This window comes from Falco peregrinus, chromosome 6 (genome assembly GCF_023634155.1).
Source record: "Falco peregrinus isolate bFalPer1 chromosome 6, bFalPer1.pri, whole genome shotgun sequence".
Taxonomy (NCBI): Eukaryota; Metazoa; Chordata; class Aves; order Falconiformes; family Falconidae; genus Falco; species Falco peregrinus.
In genome coordinates, this window is record NC_073726.1 from 65,976,963 (window position 1) to 65,999,024 (window position 22,062).

The 22,062-nt window shown below is 41.0% G+C and overlaps 1 protein-coding gene across 1 annotated transcript in view; it reads left to right on the top strand.

Moving 5' to 3' along the window:
• PTN (pleiotrophin) overlaps positions 1-22,062 on the top strand; it is a 74,598-nt gene that overhangs the window by 48,986 nt on the left and 3,550 nt on the right. The window contains exons 2-4 of the mRNA XM_055808365.1: positions 5,590-5,690; positions 7,197-7,370; positions 8,407-8,568. Coding sequence (XP_055664340.1) covers positions 5,591-5,690; positions 7,197-7,370; positions 8,407-8,568 — 436 coding nt within the window. The 5' untranslated portion in view covers position 5,590. The remainder of the gene's footprint in view (positions 1-5,589; positions 5,691-7,196; positions 7,371-8,406; positions 8,569-22,062) is intronic.

The following is a 22,062-nucleotide window of genomic DNA, read 5'->3' on the forward strand; positions in this document are numbered from 1 at the left end:
GAACTTAAAGAGGACTCAAATTAAGCAGTGTTGTGAAGAGAAAGAATGGGTTTTAAGAATTTCTTAAGTCTGCTTTTGGGTACATTTTATTTATTCATGATCATGGGATGAAAATGATAGTGTAGTATAAGACGAAGCTGGGAGTTATAGTTATGCTCAAAATATTGTTTATGGGCAAAGAGGAGCCATACCTTTTATATGTATTTATACCAAGTATAAAATTTAATGTTAGTGTGAAATCTTAAACCAAGTCTAATTCAAGAATCTGTAGCGTAGATGTATTTATTGGGGAAAAGAATATGTCTGTGCAGATGTCGTAGTAATAATAATAATAATAATAATAGTGGTAATGGTAATAGCACCACCATCACAGTTGAAATTTTTATACGTACACATAGATTTAACTGCTTTTCCTAATGTTTTGCTGGCCCTTCCCCAGCTCCTCTCAATGCTAAGGCTGGTGGTTTCATTATGCGGTTGGTGATGGGGATGGTTATGCCATCATCTGGGGTCCTCAGCCAGGAGGATGTTCGTGTTGGTGGTTTCTTCTTCCTCACTTTAGGATCAACTTGGTGTTGGGGTTTTTTGGGGTTTTTTTTTTTGGTTGTTTTTTTTTTTATGTTTACTAGTGTGCTTTTATGCCTGCTTTTTTCTTTGTTGGTCTGCAGCTGTGTGTTATATCCAAACGTAGTATATATGATGCCTTTTAAGTATGTTGTAAACTATTTCTGTGTTCTCTTTGTTACTCCTATATCCAGTTTTGACGAGCTCCAGGTTTGCATTTTTTTATTTGACCATGCATGAGTTGTTTATAGCTGGGAGGTCTCTGTTTTCAAGCCTGTACACCATCTTATATCTCCCGTACCTGTAGTCCTCTACACTGCATCCCACGTCTCCACTTCTCAAGGCCTTTGCTAAGATACCAGTCCTGTATTTCTCTATAGTACTTTAATAGAGTCATACATACATACAATGGCAATGAAAAGTAAATCAAATTAGCCATGGCTAGCAGGTCAGTTAGAAAAATTGCTCTTGCATCTAAATCAAATGTGACAAAGCTGTGGACAGGCCAAGGAAGACTCAGACAGAGCAAACCTTGACATGCCTCAGTATTGAGGCCTTGCAAACTCCCTACAAAGCCTGTCATTAGCGATGGCAATACACATAGTATCGCATACATGCAGGGTAACAGCATTATCAACATGGCTGATGTTTGTCATATTATACTGGAGGAGCTGGAGGATATGGACAGGTTAAATCATGTGAGAAAACCTGATAGTTTGGAGTGGTTACACTCATGGACTAATAATAAAATACTTGCTTCTATAATCTGGGACCTTGCCAGTTGCTTTGGAAAGAACAGATGAAGGGATGGCCTTGTGAGTAATAGTTATTATCAGCAAGAAAGCCACCTGCAAAAGGCCTATGTGATCCTAGGATGTGCTGCATATGCTAGCTTCAATAAAGCTAGGAAAAATAAACACTTGCTCACCAGTAGAGCTTCATCTGAAATTGTCTTGTTTGTTATGGATGCTAGTGTTCAGGAAAGACTTATTCAGGTGTGAGAAATGGAGAACCTGTGTATGAGTTAATTGTATGAATGCAGACAGAGTCGCTCCAGCAACCTTGGCTTGCGCTAACTGAGATGCAAAGCTCAAAGGAGCACAGCATGAAAACACTTGGGCTGCCGCTGTGGGTAGGGAAGGAAATAAGCTGCATTTGCAGGCTCTTGGGTTGGAAGGAGTAAAGTTTCTCTTCAGCTCTTAGCCAAAGTCTGGCACTGCATGAAAGTGTCTGCAGTGTTAATGAGCCCAAAATAAAGTGTCTGCATGCCACTGTGCCACACTATGTAGCTACTGATTTGGGTCTCTGGTAGAGCTGGGATTTGTGTGCTGCAGCCCGTAGGATAGGTATTTCCGAAAGGAGTTGGTACACTTAGTCATGTAGACTGTACTCATTACAGCAAATGAATGATTTAATGAATTGGGTTCAGGAGGGATGAGTGTGATTGTTAAACCAGGTTGGGGGTAGTGAGGGATTTGGAGTGGGAGGCTCAAGCTCCACTCAGAAGGTCCTTTAAACTGTAGCCGTAGTGTGACTTCTGCCTGGCACTCTGGTGCTCAACATGCAATTCAACCCATGGATGGAGGGTTGATGAACTCGGCAATTTTCTGCTTGTCTGCCATTTTTTCATTTTCCTTTCATTTTTTTACTCCCAAGCAGAGACTGACTGTGAAATCAACTGTAAGACTGAAATAATTCGTGTGCCTTATTTTTGTTAGGAGAAGCCACTTGCTATGGTGCATCTCAGCTGGGCTTCACTTCTCACCTCGTTACACCCTACCTTTTCCTAACACTCTTCACTTTTAGTGTTCAGCTGTCATTAACCACTTCTGTCATTCCTGTTTTGGTGCTCTCTTCATGATAATTCACTCTCTTTTTCTGATCTTCCAGTTTACCATTTAAACTGTTCTAAACTCTCTTTCTTTCTCTTTTCTGAAGTTTCCTGGAGGTCCCGCCAATGTCTCTTCTTTCCTTCACTTTTATTTTTGTCTCTTTCTGTTGGTTGCAAATGCCACTGCCATTTGTTTAAATGCCGTTGTCTTGCTGTGTTTAAGGGCCATCATACAGGACTGTAGAAATACTTTCCCTTCGTAGCACATGATTTATTTGTTACCAATGGTGTAGATAGAAGGCTCATTACACAAATCAAAATGTCAAGGAGTCCATTTTACGTATTGCAAAACACTTGTTTTTTTCATTGCTACTAGCAATTTTGGCAATTCTTCAAATCAAAGGTTGAACTGGAAAAATTGTCACTTTCAGATTTGGAAAAAATAAACCAAAAATCAAAAAGTTATTTTCAGTGGAATATATTGTTTTCAAAAACAAGCACTGTCTGACAAGTTTTTGTCTTCATCCATCTTTTTAATGGCCAACTGAAATATTTGCAAGCAAACCTGAAGGTTGAACTCAAATGATCAGTGGTAGGTGGGATTTTCTGGCTTTCCGAAAAAATAGATAATATTTAATGGGTACTATATATAGACTGTTTGTAATTTTGTGGGAGCACCTGCCATAGCTAATCTATCGTGTGCAAAACAGTTATGCAATTTTCTGTAATCGTACCGGTTACATCGAATTCAAGGTGTCGGTGTGGTGTGAGGAAAAGCCACCATCTGTACAACAGGCTTTTCACTTGCTGGTAGTTCATAACGAAAGCACTTGAGGAAGCAGCCTGGCTCACTCTGCAGAGGGATCTGTATCTCTGCAAGTTTAGTGTTTGCTTTAGACAACTTGGCAAGTATTTTGGCTGCAGGGAGACTTGGAGTCTTAGAAGCACACGCTATATTAAGGCTCCTTAGGATTTTGTTTACAGGGCTTCTGGAGCATTTCAGACTCCAAAACCCAACTATTTTCCCTGCCTGTCTTGCTGAAAATAGTGTCAATCATATTTAAATTCGAGTCTTTGTCAGCTTAGTATCAAGGAGCTTCCCTAGAAACAGTTACCCATGGCTCCCCATGACTGCCAGCAGCCCGTGGGCTATGTGTGACTGCATCCCAGGTCCCTGGGGCGGGCAGCAAGGATATAGGAGGGAGCTGCAAGCCCACTGTGAGTGTCTCTCGCATGGGGTGACCTCCTGTGCAGCACACCCACCGGTGCTGCCTTATGTCAGCTTCTGACGCCCCCAGATAGCGTGCTGGCACAGTGCCTTGAGATTATGGAAGTATATGTCTCTCTTTCCATATATGTTTCCACACGAGCACTGAACTCCCTCCTTCAACGAGGAATTCTGGTGAGTCGTTTGGAAAAGAGGAAGCGAGAAGAGAAATTGTAGTGAAAATGGGATGTGAGGTGAGGTGCAGTGCTGCACTTGGGGAAGTGTCTCCAAGGGAAAGGGGCAGAGGGGGCAAGTTTTGTGTCTTACCAGTGTTGCAACTGTGTTTGATTACGGCGAACCAGATTGAAGTAAGCTGAATAAAAAGGCAGGTTGCATATTCATTTTTTCTATTGCTTATTTAATTTATTTATTTATTTGATTTTCCCTGAAACATGAGAGACTCGAAGTGGAAACATGTAGCAGAAGAAAGGAGAAACCTAACCCAAGCTCATGCAGGACTCATGTGCATGCTAGCTCTGGGCTCTGTTTGGGTTCACTGGAAACACTGGTGGTCCTTTCTTCATGACGGGAAATGATACTTTCTTTTGAAGTAAACTACACTGGTGCTAATGACAGCTCTTTCAGATTTTCGAATGACAGGTCTTTTGCAGTCTTCACATGAACTTTATTTCAACAAAACTATTACATTTTCTCATCTGGCTTCTAGCATGATACTAAAGCTGGAATACTTAAAAGTCTCTGTGTTTGGGATTTCTCTCCTATTTTCCATGTCAATTACAATTATGTTGCTTTTGAGCAAGAGGTTGCCAGCAGGGGATACTGAAGAGTGCCAAATTAAATTTCAAATACATTTTGTTCTTTGTTCGTGATGAGAATTATTTCTCCCCTAAGGTTTCTATGCTCAGCAAAACGAGATCAGGTTGCCTCTAAACTCTCTGTAACATCAGCATAGCTGAGTTTTTAAGGCCATCCTAGCAATCTGTAGTCCACTGTCTTGGTACCTGGTCACTTGCTAGAAAGGTGTCTCTGGGAAATGGAGTGCTTGCTGATTTTTAACATATGAATTTGTTATGGCCCTGCTTTCTGATAAACAATGCCAAAATGAAGCAATGCAAATTATAGCAAAGTGAAAGGGAACTATGTGTGCAAGTGACTGAAATCAGCCAGCTCTGAATGACTTTTGGTGTTTGGCTAATAACTGATACTTCATCACCAAGCAAATGTTTTTAATCCCTTTTTATATTTAAGTATTTGCTTCCCAAATCCAGATTTTGGGTTCATTAGCATGCTATGGGGAGCCTCCAGCTGTGTGTGCAAGTCCTATCTCTGTGCCCGTTTTGCATTGCAGGCAATTAGCTTAATTTATATTAGGAAGAGACACTAATTGGAGGGGAAGGAAAAAGTAGGTAGCAACATGCCAGTGACAATTAAGACAATACATCATATAGTACCTATATAAATTTTCATGAAAGAAGCTTTTTTCAGATGTCAGGTAAATCTAACAAGAACTTGAACCCTTGCAATGCAGGCAGTGTAGCATTCCCTACTTCAAATCAACGGGTAAGCTGAAGCACAAAGTATATGTTATGCTTAGTTTTACAGAATACATCACAGCCCGAGGTTAGAAAAGAAGTTCCAGGCCCATCAGGAGCCTTAATTCTCTGACAGGTTTCTAGAAGATAGGCAATAATTACTGAACTTTCTGTGGCAAAACTCATCCATAACATCAGTGATGTCGATCAGGGATTTGGTACACAGGCTGGAAAATAATTGTTAAAAACCTTTATGTTCTCTCTGGAACAAAGATAATTGCCCATTCTGCCAATGGCTAATTATATTTGACCTTCTTGTGTCTTGTGGCCCTGAAGCAAAGCTTCCCAAAAAGGCTGTAGCAACACTTTAGATGGGGTCCTACTTTTTATAGTCTAACCAACCTTTTTTTTCCTCTCTCTTTGTTAATCCCCAGAATGCAACAGCAACGCCAAATGTTCACAGCTGCCCTCCTGGCACTTATTTTCATTCTGGCAGCTGTGAATACCACTGAGGCTGGCAAAAAAGAGAAACCAGGTAAGGTCCAGTGTAACTCAGAGTTAATCCCCAAGATAGATTGCACAATGTGGGAGAATGTCAAATGCTTCTGGTTCTGTTATGAAATTCAGGTTGTTCATTAACCTTTTGACATACAGGGTAGGGATTTGTGGCTATGACATGTTTTTCTGTGTTAAATAGGAAAACAGAAAGTAGTTTCCATAAAAGCTGGCAGCTTGACAGCCCTGGAGACTGGAGTCCTTAGGTTATCACAGAGTGGGTATTGCAAGGGAGCTTAACATTTGCTCTGGGAATAGGTTCATGCTTGACTTAGGGAGAACCAGAGTGATGAAAGAGCAGTTATCCTGTCAGTCGTTCGGTGCTGTATACGACAATGCTATGGCAGTGCTGTGCGATGTGGAAATACTCCAACAAAGAACTGAACTAAGTTGCTGCGGCATAAAGACAGCCAGACATCCAGCGGTGATTGCTTTCTGTCAGTGATGAACTCAGACCTCATAATAGGAGAGACAGGCCTGGGGTGGAAAATTCATATCTATCAAACCCAGTTTTGACATTTTTTAAGGAACACATCTTTTTGTTGTTTTCTTATGGTCTTATTATCTACAGACTACTTACACACCAGTTAATATGACCTGTGAGTCTATCAGAATTAGAGTTCCCATTAAAAAAACACCATTGTGGCTATATGGAAATATGAAAAAAAAATACTAATGTAAATATACAAGAGCTAGAAGGAAAATAATTCTATGTAGAATTATTTAAAGTTGCTTATGATGTTTTGGGGTCCTAACTAGTTATTTTTGTGAACCCTTGGGTTTAATAACATTGCTGTCTTTTCTCATCAGACTTGGGTTTAAAGATTTAAAGGAAATCATGATCCTTGCTTTTGTCCCTAAGCAACAAACTCACCTCTATTAACAGCATTTTGAGTACAAATTTCCATTTAGTGTTTTCTGCACCTTTGGAGTTTTGTTCATATTCTGACATAAAATGTGACATGTTATACCAAGTGAAAAGTTTGTATCGCCCAGCTGTTCGCTGGAGGTGCTCAAATCCTCTGATACACAACATCAACACATACATTTCTAGCATGTGTAGTGTGTAGTGCTTCACTTGGAAATGAAAATATTTGCATGCCACCAGCTACTGGAGCCAGAGGAATGTCCTTTCTGAGTGAGCCCTCCTGCATGTTTTGGTCAGTGATTCCTGAGGGTTTCTAGATGATTCCTCATTCTGAAGATGAGAATCCATTTGAGAGTATCTAAGTGGAATAGTAGATGTGGTAGTAGGACTGAATTTGAATGATCCACTCTGCTTTGGAGTCAAAAAGGCTGACCTGTCTCTGCAGAATTGTGAAGAGGATGCCAGGCCTTCTGCTTTTGAAGCAATTGTTTTATGAATGTCTCCCTTATTCACCCTTTCAGGTGCTGTGACTGTTTAGTGAAGTTTGGGGAACTTCTCCATAGGGTCTGGGTACTGACCACTTGTCTTGCTTGGGTTTGGTTCCTTGTCTTCATCCAGAGAAAAAGGCGAAGAAGTCTGACTGTGGGGAATGGCAGTGGAGTGTCTGTGTGCCCACCAGTGGTGACTGTGGCCTGGGGACACGTGAGGGCACTCGTACTGGAGCTGAGTGCAAACAAACCACCAAGACTCAGAAGTGTAAGATTCCCTGCAACTGGAAGAAGCAGTTTGGAGGTAAGCATCGCTCTCTTAAGGGATTTTCTCGGGTTTTATTTAGCTGTGGAGCAGGAACCCTGTGTTTTCTGCTTAGCTTTGGAAATACGTTGGTGAAGGGGCTACTTTTTTATTTCAAGTTCATCAGAGCTAGAACACATAAGGCATCAGAAGGCAGCTTCTTCAGAGCAAAGCAGCTCCCCTGAAGAATCCATGTAACTCGTTACTGTAAACTCAGTCCTCCAGCAGCATGCTGAAATCTGCTCTCCTGTAGCGTACAACTGTGTTTAAGGCAGCCAGCAATGTAAGTGTTGTGTGTTCACTCACAGCTGTGAATCTCTGTGATGGTTACCATGGCTTTACATGATCTTGTGATGTGTGATTTGCAGCGTGGAGCGTGGTGGCTACCAGTGTGTGCGGTGAAAGGAGTGAAGACCAGTCTATTTCATCTATATTATTTAGTTCAAAAGGTTCATATGTGACAGTTCAGAAAGATATGTCAGATCTGTCCTGAACAAGATGTCTGTCCAGGACTCAGGTCTTATTACTCTTGCAAACTTGGCTTTTTTATAGTAAACAGATTGTATGGCTCTGACATCATTGTGACCTTACCAAGGCAATCACTGCTGCAGTTTCAGACTTAACAAGTTCATAGTTACACATATGTTCTTGAAACTATTCAGCTTTATTTGGTAACCTTTAGCACCACACAAATGGAATAACAGCCATATAGAATGTGAATGACATTTCCTACTGCTGTTGTTTCTTTTTTTTTTTTCATTTATTTATTGTGTATCTTCATAGTTTAATGTATTTTCCTTTATATGACATTAATGCAACATCCATGCAAAAACAAGAGGAATAAATTTCGGGGAGGAGACTGCAATTATCACTGGAAATAATCTTTAAAGTTTTCTTGGGATTTTTTTCTTTGGTTGCATGATCCCTTTGTCTATAAGCACTGACTGTCTTGTGATATCCTGTTAGACTCATAACATTTTTGTTTTCACACTCAGTCACTCTTGTTTTAAAATTGCCGTTTATTTACTCATTGCAGCAGAGTGCAAATACCAGTTCCAGGCCTGGGGAGAATGTGACTTGAATACTGCCTTGAAGACTCGAACCGGGAACCTAAAGAGAGCCCTTCATAATGCTGACTGCCAGAAGACTGTCACAATCTCAAAGCCCTGTGGGAAGCTTACCAAACCCAAACCTCAAGGTAAATTCTGTTTGCTGAATGCTGCACAGTATTTCATTTAAATCACTGGATTTGTGATGTCCCATGCGCTTCAGTGGGAACTCAGTAGTACAGGAGATTGTACTTTCATGGCCTTTTCTCAATGCTGCACTGCTTCTGTTTCTCAGCGGTCAGACAGACAATATTCTTGAGTTGTGTAGTCAAGGCAGTCTCACACACAAGAGGTAAGCTAAAGATAAGAGCTCCAGTTTTAACCCTAGACCACCAGTTTACAGATGTGGCTAGACTTCCAGATGCTTTTCATAACTCACCTGTTGATGGGAGCAGACCAATAATGGCATGCAAAAATGTCTCTTGATAAAGACACGTTTAATAGAGGTTTTGTTTGGTATTGAATAATGACTAGTTGAAAAAAATACTGCTTTCTGTCTGGACAGGGAGTATTGAAGGGCTTTCTGCTCACTGCACGCTGAAATATGTGGCTGTTCTGCAGCCTTGGGGTTGTATATTCTTTATTCAGAAATAGCAGGAAGGAGAGTACAGAATGTATATGTCTTATTTAAATGTGAGTGACAGTGTAATTCGTAGTACACAGAGAGGCATATGCTCTGCATTCATGTTCCCAGGTGCCCCTTAGACAAACTTATTTTCTTTCTAATCATGAAAGCCTTTTAACGTACTCTTCTGTTGGAGTAGCAGGTGTTACGTGTGTAGAGTAATTTACGGTGAGAGCTAAAACTATGAGATCTTGTTTGAGTTACAGAAGTAATGTGTTTTAAGTGGATTATACAAGCTATGCTACCCTGGCACTTGTTTGCTTAAAACCAGATGGGTTTAACACATTCCAGGCTCTGACTACTTGGATAATTATAAAAATAAATGTGATTAGGAGTGACAGGTGCAACTGGGATGAGCAGTTTTCAAAGTGTGGATGGTGGTGCACCATTGATCTGAAGAGTACCTGCAGGTGGCCTGCTCTGCTTGTGCAACCAGAGACACATCTGATGAGGTTACAGACTCTTTCTGTGTGGGTACGTGCATCCATCTGCTTTGCAGTCAGTACAGCTGTAACTGGTCTGCCTGGCACGCCATCCATGGAGTTATCTGATAAGCGCTGAGTCTAGAACCTGCGTAGATAATGGCAAGCTGTGCAGCAGAAAGGATACAAGCAGATTTTCAGAGACCAGTTGACTTGATCGAGTTGGCAGCAATAAACGTCTTCATTTGGGGGTAGAAGTGACTGGGTAGGAATGCAAGAAGGGCTTTGAGCTCTGTGATTTTATTGTTTATTAATTTGGGGGAAAGGACTTATTTTTTTATTTTATTTTTTTTTTCTTTATTAAGTTTCCTTGCCTAAATGGCATTTAGGAGTTTATTGGATGAAGCTTCCTATTGCGCTGCCAGAAGGCCTCTGCGGTGTGAGCCCCTAGTAGCCCTCCACCTTGTTCTGCTCCCACTGGGTGGGTGTAGGTATCACTGGCTGCCAGACGAGGGGAGAGGGAGGTAAGGCAGAGCATTGGTGCAGCACTGGTTTGTGAGAGCAATGCTGTTGGGTGGTACAGGGTCATTTTCAAATTACAGTTTCAAAGGCAGAGCTTGTGAAATTGCTGGATTGGAGTTAACTTTAGCTGGTTCTAGATACAAGTGAGTTATAGCTGGGGCTGAAACTCGGCTTGGGATTTTGCAGCAAACATAGTTATATGCTTTGACTTAATTAGGAAACCTGACTTCATTTGATTTGAAGGAACGCGAAAAGAGAAATAGGTACAAAGATAAGTTTGTGATCATAATAACTGTGGGCAGAGATTTTGCTCTCCTCATTTGCTTTAGAAATCTCGCAGCGCCTTCCTGCGTGCCACCTGTGCGTTCATCTGCTGTTGACATTAGTACGAGCAGCATGCATGGAAGGCACATGCTCGCAGCCTGCCTGGGCTCTGAGCTAAAGATATGAATCCATATTGCAGATCTGTGGGTATAACTACATAGGAGCTACACTGGACAGTATCTTGGCAGCAGTAGGAGGAACTAGAGTAAGAAATTAGGTCAAGCAGATTAGTACTGTGTGAAATGTTGTGCCCTACTGAACTTTATTTCCGAGTTAAAGATCGGAGTGCTGACATGTTGGCTGGAATAAGAGTGTCTTCTTCCTGAGGTGAAGGAAACTACAGGTTGGCGGTAAGTCCCCACCCCCTCTAGTTAAAAGAAAAATTAAACTGTTTTCAATCAGTAGTTAGAATAAGACCCAATTTAATTCCTTTGGAGACAAGAAGATTATTGTCTGAGCACTTGGAATGGACTGCAGGTGCATATTAGCCTCCCTTTTCACCCATAGCTTCACATCAATGGCTCGAAGAGAAAAAGCATATGATACATTATTTGGAAGCAGCAAATTTTTTTTGAGGCACAGTGTTGCATAAGGTCAGTGTTGATATGGAGCTAGACCTGCAAATGCTGATCAAGTGCTGTCTGTTCCTGCTGTGATTGCCTGGAGCACCTGGGCAGCGGCTTTCTGGCGTTTGGGAACTCTGGCAGCAGAATAATAAATGAGGGGCTTATTGATTACAGGAGTCTGTTTTACCACTAAACAGTTACCTTTCTGACTGGTGTATGCTTCAAGAGCTGCATCACCGAACACATCTCTGACAGCGATAGGTTGGGAGTACCAAAAGCAGATGTGAACTGACTAGGAATATTGCACTGAAAAATAGCAGTGCATTCAGAAGAAGGGTTGTTTCCCTGATTTTTATGACTAGCCCCCTTTCCTGTGGTCTGAAATTTTCCTTCTATTAGGTCACGTTTGTAACCTCTCCATTACACCACCTTCCTTTTGATTTCATATCGTAAATGGGGTGAGAAAAAGCCTCTTGTTTAGCTTCTCTGATTGATTGTAGCTTTATATATCATCTGTTACTTTTTGTCACTTGCCATTTTTTAAACTTAAAACCTCTGACTTAAGTATTTCGTTGTATAGCGATTTATCCACAATAAGAATACTCTCTACTGGACTTACCCAAATTCCTTCTATTATTGCAAAATCTTTTTTGAGATGAAGAGACTGGACTGTACACACTATTCCAAGCATGTCCTCTACAGATTTGTGTTGAAAGATAAAGTGTAATGGTAATACTTCCTTTACTGATCATTACACCCACTAAAAAACGTAAACGCGTTTTTCTTTTGATCACTGCTTCCATGTGGAGTAGATATCGTTGTCTGACACCTTCACAATTCTCCCAAACTCTTATATTTTTTTTTAAAGTTAATTAATATGGTTAATTAAGAACGCAAGAAGGCATGTGGGTTAAGGCAGATTGTTTCGTCTAGGCTTGCCTGATGAAGAATTGTTTACCAGATGTCACCTGACATATTTCCTAGTGTGGCTTGGTATCTGAAGTTCCTCCTCACCTTCTCTGTTCTTTGAGAAAAATGCAAATAAATTGATATTATCTATGCTGCTGCTCTCCTGATGCTAATCCACCTTTCCAGCTCAAGAACATGTAGCAATTTTGCTGATAGGATGAATTCTGTGTCTCTCTCCTCTCACCTAACTATTTCAGTGATGACTGCCATTTCATAGGAGTTTGATCGATGCTTAACAGAAAGGAAAACCATACCTGCAGAAAAATCCCAAGGGTTATAATTTTGCAGATTCACTGCTAAAGTATGTTTTGGTTTTCCAGGAACTTCTATGAACTGTGGCAAAACTGCTAAATTAAACCAGGAGATACTCATTAACCTTGAGAATCAATGCCTGCCTCATAAACTGGTGATCTGAGTGTTCTTATGGATTTGTTTTATCATTAGTCAGCATTCATGGAAGAGCCTTAAAATCTTTTTGAAGCACTGTCATTATTTTGGACACTAAAAATATTAGAAAAAAATGTATTTTTTCCTTATTAGCAACTTCTCTGTCTCAGTATTTTTTCTTCTGAACAGCTGACTCTATGGATTTTAGTCTGCAACACCTGGACATTTTGGAGCTCAGTGCTTGCAAGAGCAGAATGCTGCATATTGGATTTAAGGGGGAGAGCAAATGACAAATCAGGAATTTGAATTTTATCTGGATTTTTGATGAGCTTGTTTCTCCATAGCTTTGCTAAGGTGTTCTCAGATTGGAAAACAGTATCTTGGTCCAGGGTTGTTCTGCTAAAGTGTAGTTAATACAGTATGAAAACTGTTCTTGAATATTGTGCATTTGGACGGATTGTCAGCAACATGACAGTGATATCCCAGACACCATGGTTTGTGTATTTAGCACACAAATGAGGTCATGAGAAAGCCTGTCACAAAGGCTGGAAAGGATGAAAGGGTAATTTTTATCACAAAATCCCAGTGGAGGCAGCCACCTCTCCTCTAGCACACACAATTGTGTATTCTAATCAGTGTCTGCAAGGCTGGGGATGTTCAAGGTCTCCCTAAACTATCTTGACAGATGTGAAAGACTCAGGCACTTCTGTCGAGTGGCTGCTCTAATGGCCAACTTGCACTGAAGAGCAGAAAACACTTCCGACATACTCCATCTGGCCTACTTCACGGCCACCCAAACTTGATTGATGGTTGTGCGGGTTCCAGCCAGCCAGAAAATAAAAGAATGGAGTATTGTCAGGATTCAGGAAACATTTTGCTTTAACTGCTGAGAGAGGAGGAATTTATTTTTATAGAGCTGGGTTGCCTGATAGGCTTTATTTCTTTTTGCACTCTTTCCATCACTCTCATTCTTCCTCTTACTCTCACTATAACTCTTGTACTTCTAGCTATTTGTTCTTCTGATTAAGATAAAATTAAATAGAATAAGCAGTCTGCCTGCTCTTTCTGCAATGTACCCTTCATATTTTGAATTATGTTCCTTTCTGATAACTTTTTCTCCTGGCTGTATTTAGTTCTTTTTAATAAATCTCCCTTCCCAACTTTTTATCAATTTACGATAGATCTGATCTTTGTGTTAACTTTATCCTGGCTCAGCTCAGTCCTTGCCACGTAGGAAAGCAATTCCAGCTAATGTTGGAAAACATTAACACTGCTTACACAACTAATGTCTTTAATAACTGGGGTGGTATCCAAAGATCATATCCCCAACATGAAGTGTTTGGAAAGGTTTCTCACAGGAAGACAAGACCTACCCGCGATGTTAATGGCTGTAATCTCTTTCGTGTAATGCAGATCAGGTACAGCATTTGAGAGGCTAGCAAGGTGTCAGTGCAGTTCCCTGTGTTTGGCACGATGTGCATGCTACTGCAGCAGAGGAAAGACTCCGTGTGGTTTTAATAATATCATATTGTTTGAAGAGCTTTACTTAAGAGTTTAGTGAAATACAAATAATCTGCATTACACAATTTCTTTTATCCAGCAATCTTTACAGGCAGTAGTTAGCTAATCCTGCTATCACTCCTTGGAGCTGAGGAAGTACAATTTAAAGGCAAGCAATAATTGAGAGTCAGAAAGGCTAAATGATTTTCCAGGTTGACAAAGTATCAGTGGCCAGTCTGGGCACTCAGCTAGGAGCTGCTGACTCTTGGCTCCATGCTCTAACTAGTAGCTGCTGCTCCCTTTTATCCTAGTCTGCAATTAGATTTATCTGAATGTGACAGTTTACGTCAAGTTGAGTGTCTGAACTCCGGTCTTTAATTAGGGTCTTTGGTTTTGATATTAGAAATCTCAGTGGACTTAGCTTGGTGTCAAAACATAGAGCTGGACTTTCGTTAATGAGGAGGTATTTCCCTGTCCTTACTTTGGTGCCAGGAGCAGAAAACAACATGTGTTTTTTGAATACTACAGTGGCAGCCTTGATTTCTACCTGCAGAGAGGGCATCTTACTCAGAGTACAGTGCCAGGACAGACTGACTGTGCTTTGGCTGCTGACTGTTGCAAAGAACTAACAGTGGTGGTGTCTGAATGAATTGCTCCCCTGATACGTAGGTATTTGTTGCTCAGACAAACTGAGTGCTGCACCCATGAAAAGGACCACCTGCAGCCCACTCCATTTTGCATGTTGGACAATCTGTTCTTTACGGGGTGCCCTCCCTCAAATTTGCCTTTGTGCAGCCGCAGGGTGTCTGCTTCTAAAGAGTAGCTGGAGGGGATACAGAGGGATAAGGAATGACTTGTTAGGACTGTGATTTTCTTTTGTCTGAAAGATGCTGGTGTCTCCTGTTTTGGCATCATACTCATGCTGTACCTCCCTCTGTAGATTTTAGAATTCCCCATCTTTAATGTAACTCATTAGTCGTGCAGGCATGCAGCTAGCGTAATAATTAGTATTACAGGAGGCAGAATAATAGGATCTGCTCAAACTAATTAGATATAAAAATGAGGGATTTTCTCATATTGGGAAACAGCTGTGGTAGTTAATAGAAACCTGAAAGGCAAAACTGGGAAGTTTTCCTCTTGCTCTAAAGGATGAGGCAGGTTTATTGAAGAATAGCCTCTGGCACTGACTGGGAGCCTGCAGTGAAATACAGTGATGTGAGCTCTGTGGGGCAGACACTGGCAGTGGATGCCCAGTGGGAACAGCATAGCTGGCTGTTATTATTGTTGATATCATTGTGATTATTTGTATTGCATGAGTGCCCAGAGGCCCCGGCTGAAAAAGGGTGCCATTGTACTAAATACTGCGTAAACATTGTGAGAGGCAGTTTTTCCATGAATAATTTATGCCTTATGGAGCTGAGAAATGTGGAAACCAGGAGAAGAAACAGTGGTCTAGAGGGGTGAGACCGCGTACTAAATGCTTGGTTGTGTTTCCTTGTGCCCCTTGCTAGTCTGAGGACAAAGCTTGTACTTCGAGATGCAGTAAAACTCACCGGAAACTTCAGGCTCCGAGACATATCTCTGTGATTTGGCTCCTTGCTGCCATAAGATGAGGAAATATGATTTTTCTCAATTTAAGTGGGAATAAGAGTAAGCCACATAAGGAAAATAAAAGACAATGGTGGTTACAGTGTGAATAAGCCTCAAGCTGCTAGTAAGCTGCCAGTGCAGCCCATAACTAATAAAGTTTGGTTGTCTTTTAATAGTATTTTTCTGCTTCCATTTCCTTATGTTTCTTGGAGGCTGTGCCCTGTAGTCTCCCTTGAGACTGCTTTACTACCTTCGACAAATTATAGTTTAAATAAATAATTTGAATGCATTGTCAGATCATAACATAATACCAATCTTATTGACACAACCCTGATTCCAGGGAGCAGAAAATGCTTGTAGGAGAGGGAGAAAGAGAAATCTTTTTAAAAAAGAAGTATTTTTCCATTTTTAGTTGTTCTGCAGCTTTTGCAGATGTTTTTGAGAAGAAAAAGTTTGGAAAGTTTCATGGGAAACCTAGACCTCCGTGTATTCTCACTCCCTGGTTTGTATTTCAGGCTACTATTTTTTTCTATGCTGCCCCAAAAGATGAAAAACTGGAAGTGACAAATGTTCTTGTTTAACCCTCCTGTGCCTGCAGGAGTTTCTTTTAGGGTTTAATACAGACCTTTGTGGGTGAGGGTTTAAACAGCCTTGTGTGTGCCAATTCTGTTACATGCTCATTGTCTCACTTTCCTGGCTTGCAAGAGCAGTCCAGCCTCCTTGGCATTCGTCAGTGCCCTTGAGTCATGAAAATGCCTGAAGCTGTGGGATTTGCTGTGATAAAAGATACGCCATCAGCAAATGTTTACACTCATTACTGTTCCTAGCAGTGAAACAGAGAGAAAGCCCTGTTCCTTCCTTTCTGTCCTTTCCTTTTCTACTTCTTCACTTCCTTTCCTTTCAGGCTTTCTTTTTTTCTCCTTCTTTATCCCTCCATCTTATTTTCGATGTTGCCATCTGTCTATCTTTTCTTCTACCTGTGCTTACTGTGAAAGTTTTGCAGGTGACTTTTCAGAGTGGGGAGCACTGATGAAAGCCAAGCCCCTGTCCGGTGCCTTGAGGGTAGGTCCCATCTGGGTGGGGTAGGTGCAGAAAGCACAACTGAGAAATGAGTGTGTCTGGTTTTCAAAAACCAACTAAATGAAACAGGGTCTCAATTCACAGTATATCACAAATAACTTTCTGCTAAATAACTATTTATAGAGAATATATATGCTTATATGTAATATAGATCTCAGTTTGACGTAGAAACGACCTTGGTGTGTGATCTTTTTGCTGTATAGGTATATGCCAAACTCCAAATGGATTGTTAATACTCCTCTGTTTTCAGTCGTCTTCTGCAGACGTGTGAATGCAGAGAGTAAAGTGAGTGTATCAGTCTGTGCCTGCACCTGTCTCGCTGGCATTAAGAGGGATCTTGTGTACAGCAGACAGAGGGCTGAAGAGCCCGACAGGACTGGGTCCCTCTTGTGCTGAGCACAGAACATGGCAGAGAACAGCAGGAAAGCCCATACTCTACAGAAGCAGCAGTAGAAGTGTACCAGAGGCACATGAGAAACAGCAGCAAACAGAAAAGCAAAGTGAGCTACTTCTGGAAATCACTTTCCGGTTAGCCAGACCCCTCCTGCAGTCTCCAGTTGCAAAACAGGCTTCCCTTGAAAAGTTTATCCATTGCAGTCTTTTGAATACTTACTCTTAAGACTCTAAAATCTTAGATACTTGTAAACCAGATGTAAAGAAAATGAGATGAAATTTTCGTGATCTTTGTGCAAATAGGCCATTTAGCAAAATCAGAAAATGTGTGTGTCTTTGTGGTCTTTTGTGTGTCTGTGCCTAGGCAATTTTGAAACCTCTCCCAAATATTTGAATGAAGAAAATCACCAAAACCAAACCTTTCTGATGAAAATCCTTGGTTTGAGCAAATTATCTCTTAAAAAAACACAACCCTTTCTCTTATTCCTGACTAGTTTAAGTAAGGATGTTAAAGGGAACATTTTTAATATCTTACATCTTTATGTCAGGTTCAAGCAATGGCTTCTGACTGTCTGAGGTTGTTTCAGGGCTTTGCAGGTGGCTTTAGAATAAGTTGGATTAATTTTCCCCTGCATTTACTTCTTTTTGCAATTCCAGTGAGAAAGAAAATGAGTGAAGCTTTTTCCATGAGTGGCTTTTTGGTCCATTTTTTTGTCAGATATGTTAGTGTTTGTTACAGGCATAAGTCTAGCTGTTCTCCATTCACAACACGCGCTGCAACATGCCTTCCTGGCTTATACGGTGCAGCTTCAACCTTGAGGTTTGAATTGGGTCCATCTTGTGTTCAATAGGAAACAAATCCAAGTCTAGCCAAAATGGAAATTTAGCAAAGTGAGAAGCAGAACAGAATCTGCTGGAGAGGAGTGACTGGAAGAGAGGAGAAATTGAGAAATGCTTAGAGACAGCTAGAGAAAGCAACTCAATCTCACAGAGCTGAAGTGTAAAGGATATAATAAATTGTAATGTATTAATAAAGAAAAAGTCACATCAAGGTCACCGATTCATTGTAGACTTGCCTTCTATGTCTGTTTAGTTATTGGAGTGGTGCTTTTTTTCCCATCCAGTAGAACTGTATTGCTCAAAGAGGCTTTTCAGAAGAATTTGTTTTGGAACAACATTTCTGTGGTAATGTAGTTTTTCCTTCTTAAACCATTTGGAATACATAAATGCTGTATATAGTGCAGGAACATGGGAAGAAAAGGAATTAAATGGCTATGAAATGTTCTCTTTCTCTAGAAGCAGCAGAAGAAAAAACACATTTAAAGGTTATTTAAGAAATCAAGGGATTTGTTTCTACAATCATGGAAATCACAGGATAGTGCAGTTTTTGATCCTAGAGAGCAGGGTGAACCTCTGTAGAGTGAGATTTTTTCCACCAAGGGATATAATCCTTGGCTTCATCAAAGACTTCATCAAGACTGCTCCCTTCCACATGGCTTGACATTTTACCCTGAAAATTCAGAATTTCCTTGCACCCAATGGCACTATTGCCCTGCACCACCATAAGCAGCCAGGTGCTTTGGAAAATTTGTCCCAATGAGAGGTAGAGAGCCCTTTAGAAAACCTGCCTCCCTCTGTACTCAGTGGAACTGAGTGCTAGTTCCTGGGAGAACTTTCCTGTACTCCTAGTGTCAAGATTCTTCACTCTAAACTTCCATCAGCACAACTTTTGCTATTTTGAACGGTTTATATTACTTTCAGGGATACTGCTTGACTTTTATATACACGAGTTCAGCAGTGCCATGCGTGAATTGTTACCTTCTTTTCAAGAAATGGAAATAAATACCTACAAATCTTTGCTTACAAATCTTGGCTTCCGTTAAAATATTCTTACCTCCCTTTTGTGCCTTGTACGTTAAGAGTGGCTTTGAATGGTGTTTGGCTCCTGGTCAACATAATTACTTTCCTTTGCTGCTTGCATAGTAAGAATAAGGCTCCAGAATAAGAATGACTATTTAAAGAGGGCTGCTGACATTCCCAAATTGCATAGAGAAAGTTCTGTTTATCAAACTAATTTGTTTACTTAGTAAGATCCTCAGTGGGATTTTTGTTACCAGTCATCACAGACCCATAGAAGGGAGTCCAGTGCTAATCCATGACCACACAGCTTTTAATCCTGCAAATAATTCTTAGGCTGACAGCTATTCATAAGGTTATTCAGGTGATGAATGACTAGATAATCCAGTGTGTGTGCATCGACACAGTTCGTTCTTGCAGGGCTGTTTGTACAATGCTACATGGGTGTTTTTTATTTTGCTGGAAGTGCTCTAGGTTCCAGCAGGTAGCGGAATGACTGTGCAGGGCTTGGTTGCTGTGCCCTGCAGGGGCTGCCAGGTATTCTGAATTGGCTCTTTGCCTGTGCCCCCTCGTCCAGGATCCCAGCCTCCATCGGAGCAAGAGCACTTCCAGGCAGTCTCTCACTGGGGGATAAGAGGAAAGGAGGAAAGTGTATGCTGAAAACCAGACAAAAATGTTGAAGACACTTTTGTCATCCTCATTAATATTCTGGAGCATATGTAGCTCACTCTTCTGGTACTTTTGTTTTGCTGCAAGGATGCACGGGGATCGTAAAGATAAGTATTTCCTTGATGTGAAGAAAGCCAGAGAGAAGACATAGTTCCTTCTGCTGCTTTCCTTACCGTAGCTGTGTGCTGAGCCACGCTGGAGGTGGAAGGGCAGTTTAGTTGGGGCACTCGGAGCAGTAGGCAAACAGGTACCTCGTCCATTCCCTCGACTGCACAGCCTGCTCGCCCGAGCGTTGAGAGACAGCACGCAGTCGGTGTTGACCCTGGCATTGGTATCTGTAGGAGAAATACCTTTGACAAGGCATTTAATGTATTTAAATTCATGAGTTTAATTGTAAATATCCATCATATTTACATACTTTTCATAAAGTTTTATGTTAAGATGTTCCAGTTGGTGGCCCACTATGCATCGCCAGTAAGATCTGGAGAGCAGCATAGTGGCTTCCCCAGCATCAAGGCTGTTTCAGTGGGCACTGCTTGATGGGTTACTGTAATTTTTGGTGGCAGGCTGGGACCACACGAAGAGGCCTGATATGAGATGGCTGAACCAAAGGCCTTGCATTCAGTCTGTGCTAAGATTAAATAAATATCAATAATTTTCATGTATGGAATAGGAATCTGAATGGGATTATTTGAAACAAATGTATGTAGGGATCTTTCTCTCACTTAACTGGTAGATGGCTCTAGCTGGTGCTGGGGTAGGAGACTGCTGAGCTTTCAGGTCACTGGCACTGTACTCCCAGCTGGTCAGGACTTTTGAGCATGGTGTCAGTGCTGACGCTGGTGGCATGGTGACCCTTTTAGTCAAGCCTGATTGCTCTGGGAAGGGAAGCATTGGCAGACCAAGTGTGGATCCCAGTGTGGATGTGTGAGCTGACCTGGTAGCATGTCGTAAAAGTTGAAACAGTACTGTAGGGTGAACAGAGATGAGGGCAATAAAAGCCTGAATGACATAAAGAGTAGGTCTGAGCAATGAGGAAACACAAACAAAGTACTTCTAAAAGCAACTTCATACTTCGTTAGTCATGGACATACTGTAGTCTATAGCCTGACCATAGTAAAAGCAGGTGAAGGGTAGCTGTGAACAGACTTGTGCATGAGAGCATGAGCAGCAACATTTTCATGGGTAAGTACCTGGATATTGGCATCTGTGGTAGGACTTTTAAAGGAGCCTAAGGACTTGGAAATATTTTAGCAGTCTTCTTTTTTCTTTTTTTTTTATATGACCACAACTCTGTGTGTGTGTGTCATTTCATAGAGTGAATGTGCTTTGCATCAATACAGCTTACCTGTCTGAAAGATGAAGCTGTGGTGGTGTGAGTACCTTTAATGTGAGAGGAGTTATGTCCCACACATGAGGGTTTTACTCTGCTGAGGCACAAAGCAAAATGACTTGTCTTTGTAGGTAGATGGCTTTGGTAGTTTGGGTGAAATGCGGATTATCACGGAGTAGACAACAGGGGGGGAATTGAACTTTTGCTAACAGGAACAAATACAGACCCACAGGGCTAAGTGCAAATGGATAAATGGTGGGTTGTCTGGTACCTCAAGTCAAGTGAGGATGGGGACCTGATGTGATCACACGAGTCCAGACCAAAACCTTCTCCTGGTGGTGACTTCACCCCTACCGTGAACTGCACATACTCTTCAGTACAGTCTTGTTAGTGGTCTGCCCACATTCATATGTCTCATTTGCTTTTAGTAAATTTAGCTGTAGTTTGCAGAATGCCTTTCTGCTTGTGCTGGGTCTAAATAGATTTTACAGATTTCAGTGCTGGTCTAATTGTTAAAATGCTGCTGTTTCTGTCAGAGAAAGCAGTGGAGTGGGGGAAGAGAGAGTGAGAGGGAACATAGTCAATATGGAATCCAGAAGGGTCAGAGATACAGAGGGAAAATTAAAGGAAATGGAGGGCATGGATAAAAGAGGATAGGAGACAGGAAATTTTTAGGGTGAACTAAAGGTTTAGCTGAAAGCAAATTAGATATTAACTTAATGAAAAATGACATGTTGGGATGACAGGTTGTACAATAGTGCCAGATTCTGTGAATGGCTCCAGACTGCAGGCATACATACACACGCACACGCAAACACAGACACACAGACAAAGGCAGGTGGGAAAAAAAAAAAAAAAGTTCATTTTCACATCTTCAAACAAAACCAAATTACTTCTTGTTTTAAATTATAATCCCTTTAAATGATAAGCAAAGTAAGGGAAAGAGAATTTAGAGCAGATTATGTTGCTAAACATGAAATAGGTATTTTATTTTGCTTTGACTAAAGGATAATTGGAAACAATTTTTGTCTTGTGGAAAAAGATGAAGAAGAAAGTGTGATTTGAAACACTAATAAACAGGAAAAACAACCATCAGGGAAATGTGATAACTTAAGTCTGCTCAAGGTACTCTGGCTCTAACCATAGCTGAAAGATGTCAGTGTAGTTCCCTTGACTTTAATCCAAGTAATTTGTTTCACCAAAGCTGATGGTTGCTTGACTGTCTATATTATGCAAACTTTTCAGACAGAAAAGAATCATATTCACAAAGAAGAATACCACCTTAAGGGCCAAGTGCTTTTCTTCGTATACATGGTGATACCTGTTATTTAACCTGAGATGATTTT